This window comes from Pimephales promelas, chromosome 18, assembly GCF_988280905.1.
Source record: "Pimephales promelas chromosome 18, fPimPro1.hap1.1, whole genome shotgun sequence".
Lineage (NCBI taxonomy): Eukaryota > Metazoa > Chordata > Actinopteri > Cypriniformes > Leuciscidae > Pimephales > Pimephales promelas.
In genome coordinates, this window is record NC_142786.1 from 26669186 (window position 1) to 26684016 (window position 14831).

The 14831-nt window shown below is 37.5% G+C and overlaps 1 protein-coding gene across 5 annotated transcripts in view; it reads right to left on the reverse strand.

Moving 5' to 3' along the window:
* elmo1 (engulfment and cell motility 1 (ced-12 homolog, C. elegans)) overlaps nt 1-14831 on the reverse strand; it is a 96490-nt gene that overhangs the window by 21954 nt on the left and 59705 nt on the right. For all 5 annotated transcript variants that reach the window (XM_089123272.1, XM_039680545.2, XM_089123271.1 and 2 more), the window contains 2 exons: nt 14009-14113; nt 12311-12419 (listed from right to left, as the gene is read on the reverse strand). In XM_089123272.1, the coding sequence (XP_088979398.1) occupies nt 12311-12419; nt 14009-14113 (214 nt within the window). The remainder of the gene's footprint in view (nt 1-12310; nt 12420-14008; nt 14114-14831) is intronic.

Here is a 14831-nt window from a genome sequence, read left to right on the forward strand (position 1 = left end):
TTGGTGAGAGAGATTACTCAATTTTGTATATTCACATTCCTAGCTATAGGCCTTTATCCCTACTCCGCGTTCCGGAAGCAGGAAGTGTGACACAGAACTTCCGGTCAACAGTATTTCTCTACAAGGATTTAGATTATCAGACCTAATGTCTAAACCATCCAAGGTAGACTGACCACGAGCTATGAGGTTGTGAAAAGCTACAAGTTTGTATGAACTCAACCTTGTTTAAAGAAAAACATGTTTTATGAAAAAAAAATACGCTACCCACAATCCTAAGCGTAGTAGCAAAGTATGCTGATTGGTCCAACTCGCTGTTCCCATAGAAACGTTTACCTTACTGACGAACGTCTAGAGCTACCCGCGGCTGTTGTTGTGGTGTGCCGGGTTGCTCTGCATCAGGACGTAGACAGCCATACCTCAGCTTTCACGCTTTCACACTTGAGAGTTTTCATTTACCATACGAACCACATCGTCATACGTGACTTCAGGCAGGTTGCGGAGAGATTTGGTCCAGCAGTATCTATCAGACTCCACCATTGTAAAAAGCTAACCGGAACGGAAGAGCCATATCCCTACTAAAAGACGTACTTCTGGTCTTCAATTTTTTGGTGACATAGGCCTATTCTGATTTCCTTTTTTGAAAGATGCATATAGACTACTGCCATCTACTGTTATGGAGAGTTATTTCCTCTCATGTAGATGCAGAAGAATAGGCTATTTAGCTTGGGAGTTAGGGTTAGTCTTTACAATGTGCAGGGAGCAGGGATGCGAGGTGACAACAGTTGGCTTTCATCACCGCCTTTCCAGTCTCAGGTCTGGATCTTCTCAACAGAACAGCTGAATCCCAATTTCCTCTCCAAAAGACTGCCAAAAGACACTTCTTTGAACACTTGACTTACAACTGTTAAGGCACTAACTCTTAAAACTTTCTTGTAAAGAACCCCATCTTCATTCTTATTCTGTTGTCTCATGGTACCCCATACTTTTCTGAGCAATTCTGAATTCTTATCTTCTCTTTTTTTGTATCCTTTATGTCTAAGTCACTTTGATTAAAGCATTTGCTAAATTAATGCAAATCTGAGTCTTATTTTACAGTCAATAAATTCAGCATTTCTTTTTCAGTTCATGAAAATGCATCTTGGTCTGAGTCTCTGGGCTCTGATATTGGCCTGGGTCTTGGACTTCAACTAGCCTCTTACTAGGCTTACAAGCGCGTAACACATTACTTTACAGCAACATTCAGATGCCATATAGATGGATGTGATGTTGGCTGATTACCCTCATAAGAACGATAAGAGAGAGACTTGCTCCTTATCTCACCACTTCATAAATGATCCTCAAAGATTTTCCCCCGGGATATTACTAAAGCAGGATTATGGAATGAGAGTTCTGCGATGATCTATCGTGCGAGATTAGTGCTTCATAAAAAAAAAAAAAAAGCCTGAATCAAATCAGAATGGCTGCGTGGGAAATTAAAGTCTGGGTGAGCGCTATAAAAACTGAAAGTGCCATTATTGTGTTTATAAACAGAAGCAGTCAAGGTGAAAATGAAACTGAGGCTTTCACCCTGAGGAAGCACACACCTATGTCAGCTACGCCACTTTAATACAAACACTACTCGAGTGGAATGGTGCTTTGAATGAGAGCCACTATTTGAGATTATCATTTAGGGGAATTGAAGTTTCAGAGAACCTGCCAAAGCCCCAGCAGAGGGCCAGTAATTGCATTGCCTTGGTCAAAATTGAAACTTCACAGCATAATGAATGATGCCTGAAGGCGCAATGGGGCTTTCATTGGGAGTGACGTCATCTGACCGGTCAATCTGAGGCTCAATCCACCAGACTGCCCAAGCCAAAGAGCCTGGTCCTTTGGGATGTCTCCAACTGATTAATTGTAATGGTTTCTTTCTCCTTCAGAAGTCAGAGGAGTTCAAGGGTGTGTTGAAAGGGAGGGCAGCACTATCAGCGCCCACCTGCTGAGGAATGAAATGTCAGAGTCACTTTGGCTCTCGCCTAAGCCCTGAGTTCACAGGTTTGGGCAGTATTAACAGTCGAGCTGGCAGTCACACTGAATGGAGGAATCTTATGAATCCAGGATTTTCTCTCATATTGTAACTAAAGAATCCTAAAAGATCGTTCTGACCTTTTATCTTCAAAGCAGTGTGATTAACACAATCCTTTCCTATTTGTTCAGAAGTCAAGAGACTTTCTACAAATATACACCATTATACACTAGGGGTGAAAATGTATTTACAATAGTTTGAATAACAACTATTATATTTGAACAACTTTGAATTGAATTTCATTTCATTTTAATGCACCTTCAATGTGATTAGTCACATGGCATTTGCAAATCAGCAAAAATGACCGAATTTAGTCGCATACTTTCGGGGCTCCTTCACCTGCCGAAAAACAGCCCTTAAAGATGCATGGCAATATTATAGACCTCATTGTATACATTTAGGTCCACACTCAAAAGCATGATTACATCATATAACATCATTACATCATATTAGTCAGTTTCTCATGACTGACACAACAGAGGAGGCTAAGATATTATGTGCATGGTGTGAGTATTACTGTAACATGGGCTTTGTGCTCTCCGGCTAGCAACCGCAGTGCAAAGCTGCAATGTAAATAGCTTACAATTCAACATGTCAACTGGTTAGTTGGGTAAGCAGAAGGGCTGTCAGAAAAGTGTTAAAACCTGTTTCCTGACCTTAATCCGTCAGCACAGTCATATCTGACCTCCTGTCCTCCCTCCATGAGCCAGCTATGAATCAGCATCATACCAGCATTCAATGCAGAAGTTATGATTAGGGGTGCAAATGGTTAATGGATTATCGATTATTGTCGACAAGTAATCACTCGATCAAGTTAAATTAAATGTCGACTAATTGTCAGATAATTACAATTGCTATATATATATATATATATATATATATATATATATGAAGAGTTCAGATGCAAAAGCCTCTAAGTGCCATTTGAAATTTTCTTCTAAAATGATCATTTTTATCAAGATTGTATATTTAAGTTCAGTAATTTCACTTAAATTGCAATGAAGATTACCTATTAATTGTCATTTAAGTGAAATTACTGAACTTAAATACACAAGCTTGATAAAAATGGTCATTCTTGAACAAAATTTCAAATGGCACTTAGAGGCTTTTGCATCTGAACTCTTCATATATATATGTATATTTAGAGGTCGCATATCAGAGGTTGCACGCCTCTGGTGCAATTAGGGTTTAAGTGTCTTGCTCAGGGACACATTGGTGTTTCGCAGTGGATTTGAACCGGGGTCGCTCACACCAAAGGCATACGTCTTATCCACTGCACCATCACCACCCCTATGATGGTCTATTACAGCATCAATGCAGAATTGTTCACGTCCACATCGCGATTGCATCATAGGAACTAGCGCTGCACAATTAATCGCACACAATTTGGCAAAGGCTGCGATTATTTTTATGCGCAGCTTGTCAAGTGCAGTGCGGCTGATTGGTAGTAAATGCTACTCCATCTGAACACCAGAGGGCGCTCTCATGCAGACAAACCAAATTTGCCCCGCCACAGAAGTAGAACACGCCCGTCATTACAGGAAATTCCCATCGCTATAGACCTTATGCACCAGAGAAATGTGGGCGCCGTCATCTTTAGAATATCGTCTTTGAACTTCCGTTTTTGCGGTCCCTCTGTATATTTCTATGGCATCGCTGTCGAGGAGTAATTAGCTGGTGAAGTGGATTTACTTATTGTAGAGTTAACAAAAGTTATCACGAGCATTGTAATGTCTTAAAGGAGAACTCCGGCGAACAATGAACCTTTGGTCTAATAAAACATCGGTACCTAGTCAATCGTTCTCTGAGATTTGTTTCCATGATAATCGAATGTAAAGAATTTTATCTCTAAAAACTGTTTAGCGTATAATGCAATTAAAGTAAAAAGAAATCGCTAGTTTATAGCACTAACAAGGCTCAAAATAGCCCCACACTAACACAGTAACATAATGAGGCTCCATACATGCAAAACGAAGCATTGAGAACTTTGTAAGTGTACAGACCGTTTAATAAGAAGATACTTTATGAAGACAGTTCACTTCGCGTATGCAGACTGGAGCCATCTTAGGAAATAGTCTCGACTAGTCAAACCAGGAACGTCGTGCTGAGTGAGCTGAACTGTATGAAGTTCAACGAACTTCTGAACTGTATGAACGGCGTTTGGGGATCGACTTATAAGCCATAAGCCATCTCGATTTAAGTCGAGACCACCTCACTCGAGTCGACACAGAGACCAGAGAGAGTCGAGTCCGAGTCAAGACCGAGTCCATAGAGAGTCGAGTCCGAGTCGAGTTCGAGACCAGAGACGGTCGAGTCCGAGTCGAGACCGAGACCAGTGAGGGTTGATTACCTAATTTACTTTTATTTACTTAGAGAAATCCTTTATTTTTTTTCTGAATTTACTTAGAGTTTAAAAAATATGATCAGTTTAGGGTAAAAAGGCCACATAGTAGGTGGTGTTAAAAGTAATTTTATTACAATTTGTCATGCGCAGTTGCGCACTAGAAAATCACCAATCACTGGGCGTGTCAATCAATTTAAAGAAATATTTTATTAACATACATTAATAATCATGAAAAATATTTTTAATTGAACTCGAGTGGACTCGATGGAATAATTCCGAGTCCTAAAAAAAAAAAAAAAAAAAAAAAAAAATCAAGTACGAGTCAATTCCGAGTCCAAATGCACACGAGTCCATGACAAGACCAAGACCATTAAAATATGGTCTCGAGACCGAGTCCGAGACGAGTCCGAGTCTCGAGTACTACAACACTGTCAACACCCCTAGTGCATGATAGGCCTGCCAATTGATTTTACAATTGGCTTTCCAAAAGTAACTTTAGAATCAATATATTGTTACTTTTAATTCCTTTGATTGAATACAAATCACATCAATCCCAACAGTACGTGCAGGCTTTTCAAGACTCAACACATGGAAGACTAACTGCAACAAACTCTTCATGATAATGATTCGACTTCTACGTGTGGATTGCATTGCTTATAGAGAAGTGATGCAATGGTGTGGCAATCTGCCGATCCCTCAAGGCAAATGACGAGCCATAATATGCAGAAGTGAATCATCTCCGGACAAGACGTGTTCTGCACTCTGTATAAGACACTGCTGTGGAGGACACATGCAGCCAACAAGTAGTAGCATAAGGTAGAATGAACTCTGAGCAGTTTGATGATTGAACAATGGTTCATCTTTGAGAATCTGGAGGTCATCACTAAGAGTTTCCATAACTTGAGCTAGGAAGCCTTATCCTCTAGAGTACAGGCTCTGCAGAGACTTGTCTTGTCTGGGTGGTCTTTAATGAAGACATATGATCTTCCCACATATGGGTCTCTGCCCAGGAATTTTACCCATATGTCCATTCACAGAGGTCATAAGATTAGGACTGGCAGATGCCTTGGCCACCCCTGCACCTCTCTAAATCTGACATGATCATCTCACTTATTGATGTTCTACCACAGATAATTATGGAAGACAAGATGCATCTTAGGGGAAGAAAACAACGAGCAAACTAAACAAGTGAGTACAAGGCTGAAAGCCCCCAAGGATGATATTCAAACATCACACAGCGTACAATGAGATGTCAATATGAGATGACAGCTGCGAGAGGTCATCTCCGAGGCAAGAGCTGTTATGAACTGACAAATACACAGTGATAGATGCCACCCTGGCTCTTCAATGCAGAGGGAACACTCTTCAAGACGTGGAGAATGAAATAATCATTGCCATTAGACAAAGTAGACCTTGTGACATCTCCAGAGGGAAATTAAGTCCAAAGAAATCTGGAAAGCTATACTAGGACAAAAAGAAACTATCAAATGACTTCTGAAGACTTCACTTTTAACCCTGTGATGCCGAACATATAGAATAGTAGTCAGAATTCTTGCTTTTTGTTTCGGAATGACAGTTTATTGAACCTTTAGACAAAATATTTTATTTCTAATATCATGTGTTTTTGTTGTTGTCCTCTAATACAGGCTTTTATGGCTCATACGGCATAAGTTAAGATAATAGGGAGCTTGTACTCTAGGAGGAAAACATACCTTAATTTTAAAGGCCCAAACTGAGCAAAAATATGCTGTTGCTAATGTGTATATGACCAAAAAATAAGATGAAATCAAGTCTGATAGTTTTAATGTGGGCTATATACTGATTTTTATAACAGAATGACAGACTAATTGCAGTTTCTCAATGATTTCCCAATAATGGATAACACTTTATAATAACTGCACACTATTAATCATTTGGTAAGCATGAGAAAAACTGTTAATTTATCATTTATAAAGCATTATTAGACATTAATAGTTTATAAATACAGTTATATAAGCATATCTATAATTTGTTTGATAATTGTATTTTCATACTTTGTTAATGATCAATTCATAATTTTTAAAAATTCAATCAATTAATAGCATGTAGTTATTATAAAGCATTTCAAAAACTTAGTTTAATGATCAAAACTATGTGTGGTACTTTTTATTTGTCCAGTAATTCAATGTACAAATAAACATTCCTCAAAAGCCTGATGTATCACATTTTAACATGATTTTTCTAAAAGTGAATGTAAGGATAGTTAAATATAACAAAGTTGCTTCAGTCTAGTAAGTGTTCATCTTGAACTATTGCTAACAATATAAAAGTTAATCTTATGTTAACTTTAAAACTTTTTATATATATATAATTACACTAAAAAACTATCAATCAAAAATATACAGTATTGTTGAAAATTTCTCTTTTTGTGTACAACAAGGTCAGTCATACAGTTTTGGAACAATATGATAATGACATAATTTACATTTTTAAGTGTATAATTGAAATCATCGTTAAGCAAATGTTGGCTTAAAGCAGGAGAACTGAGGCAGGAGAATTGAGGGAGACCAAGGAGAAGTTTTACTTGGGGCAGGTTTGCCAACATGATGTAAACAACTGACGACGGATGGCAGATGAGACCTCACCAATCTGTTCACTTGTCTCATAAACATCTATCCACAAACTTTCATAAACACTTCAATCCACAAACTATAAAACACGTCAACAAATTATAATACACGCATGTCAATCCACAAACTATCGTACAAACACTAATACACAGACTATTGATTTCCTTCGTGAATAAAATAGACATGTTTATCTACATACACCACAGGATCTATAAGCACAGCAGATGTTCTCCTGGACCTGCACCTCTGTGTTTGAATGTGGGTTAGATGCTGACAGCAGCTGCATCTGTTCACTCATCTATTTTGCATGAGAAAACTTGACCACACCAATGGCACAGCTGTTTTGTATTTTTATTTTATCCATTATTATCCATTCATTCTATCCTGAAAAGACCTCCCAGCAGTCTGACATTACAGTGTTCAGAAATTAACCATCCAACTGGTGTCTCCAAGATTGGAAAACTTTAAGTTTTAACTCTACAGGAAATCTACAGAATTAATGCAGGGGGTTAACCTATTATTGCTGGATTTAAATCAAAATTAATTCAATACAAATGGTTCAAATGGTAAACAAGTAAGACTTTATAGATATTTTGAAAGTTTTGATTTTTAAAAGTATTAAAAAATTGTGCGAGTGTTTGAGAGTGTGATATGTGGTTCAGGCATTATCTACATTTAGTCAAGGTCAAAGATTTCTTTACTATCCTCATGGAACAAAATGTAGGAAATACCTGAACCACATATTACACATGTTTTGGTCCCAATAAAGAAACCTGCTTATTCAAAAAAAACATAATTTAGTATGATTTATATGTAAAAATGCAGAAAGTTTTCTGTGAGGGTTGAGTTTATGGGTAGGGTTAGGGTATAAAATATAAAGTTTGTACAGCATAATCATTGTGTCTTTTTTTTCTCGATTCAATGTTCTTTTGGGGGGGGGGGGTCCACTAACATTCACTATATGGAAAAAAACATTTTTTAAATAAATCTTCTTGTGTGTTCCATTAAATAATACATACATATAATACAGGTTTAAAACAACAAGCCCGTTCTCATCCTTTATGATTTATATGACATTTTGTCGAAATACTACGCACATAGCACCCTTTAGCGTCAATATGAGACACAGACCCTACCCCAGACCTAAACCTACCCATAACAATGCGTGTTGTATTGACGCTAAAGGGTGCCATGTGCGTAGTATTTCAACGAAACGTCATATGGCGTCACCTATGACACCAAAGGATGAGAATGTGTTGAAAACAACATGAAAGTGATAAAAAAAATGAAAGAATAACATTTTTTTTGGATTAACTATGCTTTTAAGGTAACTTTATAATAAGAATCATTCAAAAAGCATACACAAATAAATGTTTTTCATTAACCCTTCCACATTACAATGAATTAATTAACGTTCAAATGCACATCATTGATATTCTAATGGCTCTGCAATGTAAACATCAAAACCAAGTATGTAAATGCACTGATATGGTACTACAAATTATTATAGGCCAGGCTTACAAAGCAACACCCAACACAATGGGTTCACTGCACCAGCTCTCCATTCACGAAGTGGTCTTCGGCCTCAAAAAGAATCAAGACCCCTGTTTTCGACTATTCTTGACTTCAACTAGATAAAATACGGCATGCAAATGATTCTTTGAGCTGCTAATGGGACCTTATAATATGAATCAGCCGCAGGGATCACTTCAAAGGCAGTGTACATTTCTATTTAACTCTACTTAGCACTCTAGCGTCCATCGTTCACTCCATGTTGCCCACACTGCATGTATTTTAGTCAGCAATTGTGCCATGAGCGGTCTTATTACCGCGTGCAGCTGAAGTTAAACTCAAGTCCTCCAATAGCACGGCCTGTCAATAATACCGACATCCATATCCCCTAACTTCTGAACAGAGGAGAAAAAAAACGAGCCTCGGTGAGTACTGAAGCAGAAGATGTTCCTAGGAGAACATTTCCCACTAAACAAATACACTTCAGTGGTTAACAAGACATGCGGGAGCTCCATGTCAATACGCAGAAAGGAGCACTTTTTTACCTATTGTATATTTTCTTCCGCTGTATTTTGGTAGCAACTAGAGCTGAACAGAAGAGCGGTTTGGTTTCATCCACAGACCTAAAGTTGAAGCCTCAGGCATTACACAGGCTTGCCCAGGCACGGCACCATGTGCCCATCTTAAAAGTGTGCCATATCTCAGTAGGGGGCTCATGATTGAGCAGCAGGGGTGTCAAGAACATCATCTTGGAGGTGAGAGATAATACGGACAGTTACAGACAAGCCTATTCCTGATGCTGTTAACCCACACTTTATCTGCAGGGAGCTGAGGATCACTGATGCTTGTGGCTGTATTAATAAAATCAAACGCAGGTGATCTGACTGTGACTTGCTCATTGTGATATAATCATTGTATAATCATAAGAAAGCAGTATAATAAGTATAAGTATAATCATTGTATAATCTCTTAGAAAGCAGAATAAAACTGTAATAATGTTTAACTTTTTATTTTACTATTATTTGATTTTTTTTAAAATGTTTTACCCAATTTCTTTCTGATATTTATACATTTATACAAAGTCGTATATACATATCTCTATTCAAAGGTAGATTATAAAGGTATTTTAAAGAAATAAAAACTTTTCTTCAGCAAAGATGCATTAAATGTGTATTTGCAACAAAGATGCATTAATGTGGGGGGAATATATAATGGAAACTAGCACAACCGTTTTCAAAATTGATAATAAATATTTCTTCACTGCCAAATCAGCATATTAGAATGATTAAAGCTACACTGTGTAACTCTTTTAGTTTATTCTTAGCTAAAACACTTAGTTCTTTCAAAAATATGTGTGCTAAAAATATATTAAAGTAGAAAACAGCTATTTTAAATTACAATAAGATTTTGCAATATTACCGTTTTTCTTTTATTTTTCTTTTTTTTTTTTTTTTCCAATCAAATAAATGTAGCCTAAGTGAACGCACACACAAAAAAAGATCCTACCGAGCCCAAACGTTTTATTTGAACATATTGATTATAAATCATAGATCTAAGAATCATTATTATTATTCCTCATATTTAGGATTAGGAGATTGGTCCATTGTTTACATTTCAAATTCAACTCACATTGGCTTTAGATAAATGTAAAATTACATTTTTAGGGCCTTTGCTCAACATCAATATTCCTAAAACAACCCCAGTGAGATGTTAAAACAGCATTCACCAGACATTTTTGCTATGTTTATGGTTTACTGTAATTGGTATGTTAAATAGATTTTTTTAAGATGTCCATTGACAAAGTTTGCATATATTTACTATACACAGTTTTCAATAGTTCAACTCTATAGTTATTCACAGTTCTGAGCCATCATTAGTAAGTTAGTTCAGTCATAAGGTGGAAACTCTCTCGTCGTGAATAACACCATAAATCCATAAGCAAGGACATTTCTGCCAGTAGCCATTTTGATTCTCCTCGTAAATATTAGATACGCCTTTTTAAAGGCTGAAATAGGAAGCCATTGCATGGCGCCTGACCACCACAGATTCCATTAAAGCTTTTGCAGGAAAAAACATGGACAGCTATAAAACTTTCAACATTCTCTGAGAGGAGGTGAAGCAGGGACACCTGGATTCCTGATAAATAATTCATGACTGCTGAAGGAAGTGCCGGTCGAACAGAAACTCTTATACCACAGCTAGATAAAACATATTTAAATGTGATGTGTGGGAAATGCCACTTAAAAAAAAAAAAAAATCTATCACCAGCCGGGTCAAATTGACAGGGTATTGAGAGATTTTTCAGGAAGAATTGTTTGCCCGCAACAGTGAACCATGTCAGCAGAATTAATGGGAAATCATGATAGCCTAAAAGCTCAAACAAGTGTAAGGAAACTCTAATTAACATAAAATGAGCAATCATCTGCAACACCATTGGGGTCTCCAAAGCTTTCAAAGGTGTAACATGGCTTAAACCTCTCGGATTGACGAGTGCACAAACTGGCCCATCACTTCTGAAGATAGGAAAGTGAATCATATGCATCAAAATAAGTATCTGCTATTTGTATAAAACTTCAAATGAGAAGAATATAGCGAGTAGTATGGCATTGTGGTTAAAGATATGCGCCCCTTTAACGTTCACAAACATCAAAACAAGCCATTCTATCATCACGTCAACTCAAACAATGCATCTACCCTGTCTAAAGTCTGTAAAATACTTGGAATAAAAGTATCTGCCAAATGGAAACTTACTAAAACTGACTAAAAGTCTTCTCCTAGTTAAAACCGCAGTGTTCTCCCCCACAGCCCTGGCTTTAAAAGACATGCATTACTTTTTAAATGAGGAGTTACATTAAGCTTTCTCAGCAAGTTCTGTTAATTAAGTTTCTGATGACAGGATGGTGGAGCAATCTCCACCGAGAATAAACTTACCGCTCAATAATGCCTAAAAGCTGTCAGTGAGGTTGTGCTAATAACCTCTATTCTGCGAACTTGAACCAGAATACCAAATGGAGTTTTTAAACAATAAAATGCTTTGCTGGCTGCTCATTACTCTCTCAATATTGTGCTTAATAAATGTGATGGATCACTCCAACTCTGCCACATTAAATGGTGCGTGACTGAATATAGCAACGGATTTACAGTTCTTTGTGATTCCTCAGCCGCTCCAGAGAAGGATAAAAAGGAGACTCTGTGTCTTATACCAGCCCCGAGGTAGAATTTACGGATGTGGGGGCAGAAATCTTATCAAAATAAAACAGTGAGTGGATTTACTTTTAATTTTCTATTAGAGACCCACATTTCATTCTCTTATGCCGCTTCTTGCGCTTGAACCACACGAAAATGCGTATACATGAATCGATAAGTGGAACGCTCACCTCCATATATCATCTCTCTCGCTCTCTCTCTGCCACTTTCCTTTACTCTTTCCTCTATGTGAAAGGTTGAAATAACTCAAGAGTGTCCTGCTTTGAGTCTCAATCCTCATGCATTAGCTCAGGTCAGACATCGTCAGTTGTTGCAGCCTCAACTTGAGACATAAAAGCAAGTCTTAAAAGCTCAGACACTGGAAGAGGGCAAACACTATGCTCTTTACTTCATTAAATGATGAACTCTTCTACAATTATAAAGTCTAATGTTGCCTTTTATCTTCACTGCATGCAAATGTTCAGTCTCAACATGTGTGGAATAAAGACAAAACAATGACAAACATGATTATTTCAATAAAGAAACTCAAAGACATCTGGCACATGTCATTGGTACTGTAAATAAAAAGACACTCACGGAGTTCTCCGACTTTGAGAATCTCACACAGCATCTTCGTCAGTTCGATACTACTGCGCCCGAATGGACACTCGTGTTTATCCTCACGACTGCTGTTTTCCAGTACAATCTGTAACATACACACAGAATTAAAGGGCAACAATTAAAAATTGTAGAAAAAAACAACTGATCTGCATAAACTACTTTTTATTTTTTATCATAGCAGTGTTCGAAATTGCATACCGTCTTGAGTAGGTACTTCATTTGAATGAACTTGCTTCGAGTTCTTTCTATATACTATAAATATGTGTATTATTAATGAAATTCAGCCCTGTAATCAGTCATATGACCTAAGGCGTCAGTTGTGTCGCTTCACAGGCATTCACAAATCCTCTCCTGTGGCCTCATGGGATAGTAAATGCTGAAAACAGTAAGCCAACTGGGTACTTTTCAGCTACTGTTTTTTTGGGGGTGTTGATGGACTGATGCATTCGATCTGCTCTGCCTATGTTTTGATCATCGTTCTGAATCCGATCTGGATGTAGTCTTTGACAAAAAAGTGACTCTCAAAATGTTGCTTTTTTTTCTCAATAAAAGTTACCCACGTTCGATTGTTGATTAAAAAAAGAATGCATATAAGGTACTGTTCTTTCTTTTAATATATTGCATGTTCAGATATTCATTCAACTAAATGCTGGCACTGGAGGGGGAAGAGTTAATATAAGAAAAGTTAATCAAAGTAATATTTAATTTATGGAAAATGAACATTTATCTATTAATCTATCCATAACTATAAACTAACATTTGCTCAGAAAGAATAATAGGTCAAAGTAAGCTAATAGTAATACCGTAGTTTAGGCTACATTTGCAAACCCCAGACACAATCTTGCTACTCATTCTGACATGGTTATATTTATTTCATTTTATTTATACATTTTGACCATTTAAATGGATAAGGTAACGCTTTACTTGAAGGGGTGTGCATAAGACTGAAATGACACCTTCATAATCATGACATGATAGTGAGTACATTATTGAAATTTTCTCTCTTTTAATTTGGATGTTTATTTACCGTTTATTGCTAGAAATAACAAAAATAACACCAAGCTTGTGAGCTGTATTTCAGTGTGGGAGGAGTTGTTGTCAGTCCCAGATCCTGTGACGAGGGGGGCTAAGTGTTTGGGCACTGGGGTGTATACTGAGTAGAGAGTGTATTTTAGGATTTATCAGGGTATCGCTTGAGTGTGAAAACAGCGATGAGCTGCAGAATCGCAGCACGCCATTGCAGAGGGCAGTGAAGTGGAATAGTACAGTTAGAGTAATGTGAAGAGACAAGGAATGTCCTCATTCAACCCCAATACACTTTCCTTACAGAGTCGATGAGTATGAATAGAGGGCTGGATGATGGATTTTGGAGGAGAAAGGGCTCGAAAGTGCAAGTGCAATCAGGTGCGACTAAAAATATGGGTGCAAACTGTAAAATGCATTTAAGATCACACACACACAAAAAAAATATTCTAGAAGGTCCTTAAACTAAATTTATGATATTTAAGATCATAAAAAGTCTTAAATGTCTTAATTGGTATAACAAAAATCTTACTCATCATTTTAATAGGTCTCAAAATCTTAATTTAAATGCATAACTTGCATTTAGAGGTAATAAATGCATTTAAAATAAGAAAATTGTTTCTGCACCTATGTAAAGTTAGCATGTCTTACCCTGATATAAGCATCCTGATGGTGCCTGGCGAAATAGAGCATGTTATCCAGAGCCAGCATCCCAGGAGGAATCTGAGTGAAGTCCACCGCAGGATTCACGTGATTCTACACAAACACACACAAACACAAGCATGATTGCGAGGAAACACACACTCTAGCCTTGACTCCATGACTCGCATCGTAATCACGCAGAGAGTCTCGTATTGCATTTTGAGTAGTTGAGTCGAAATAAGAGAAGTGTTACATTGGTTCCAGTCTGTGATTCAGAAACAGGCCTGTATATCCCCGGTGGATGACAAAGCTCCCTGCAAATGCTACGACTGGGATATCGGCCCCCTCTGCTCGACCATCTACTTCAAAATAATCTGCGCTTTTCTGAAAATGCGAGACGGCTGGCTTTGAGGATGAGGGCTCTGCGGCTGCCTGACTGGATTTAGGGTTTGCCAATTATTCTGTTTTTGCTTTTGGATGGACCCTGGTGAGTCTGTGGAGCTGAATAGAGGAACCACAGAGTGAAAACATGGTTGATTACTCACAGACAGTGAAACAGAGACAGAGGGGACTTTGGAAGGGCATTCTAACTTAGTAGATTTGCAGTTTGGAGTATGTGTACTGTACAAAAATGCTCATTTTTGCATGTATGGAATAAAAAAGGAGTATGTAACCAGAACCAAATTCTGTATCCCACAATGCAATATTACATTCCAAATGAACTACAAGTAATATTAAATGTTTTTGGCACCCTAGTTTAATTTACAGTCTTTAATGTCACATTGTTCAAAATCTTTCTTTTAGTGTTCCACGGGAAAAAAACGAAGTAAGT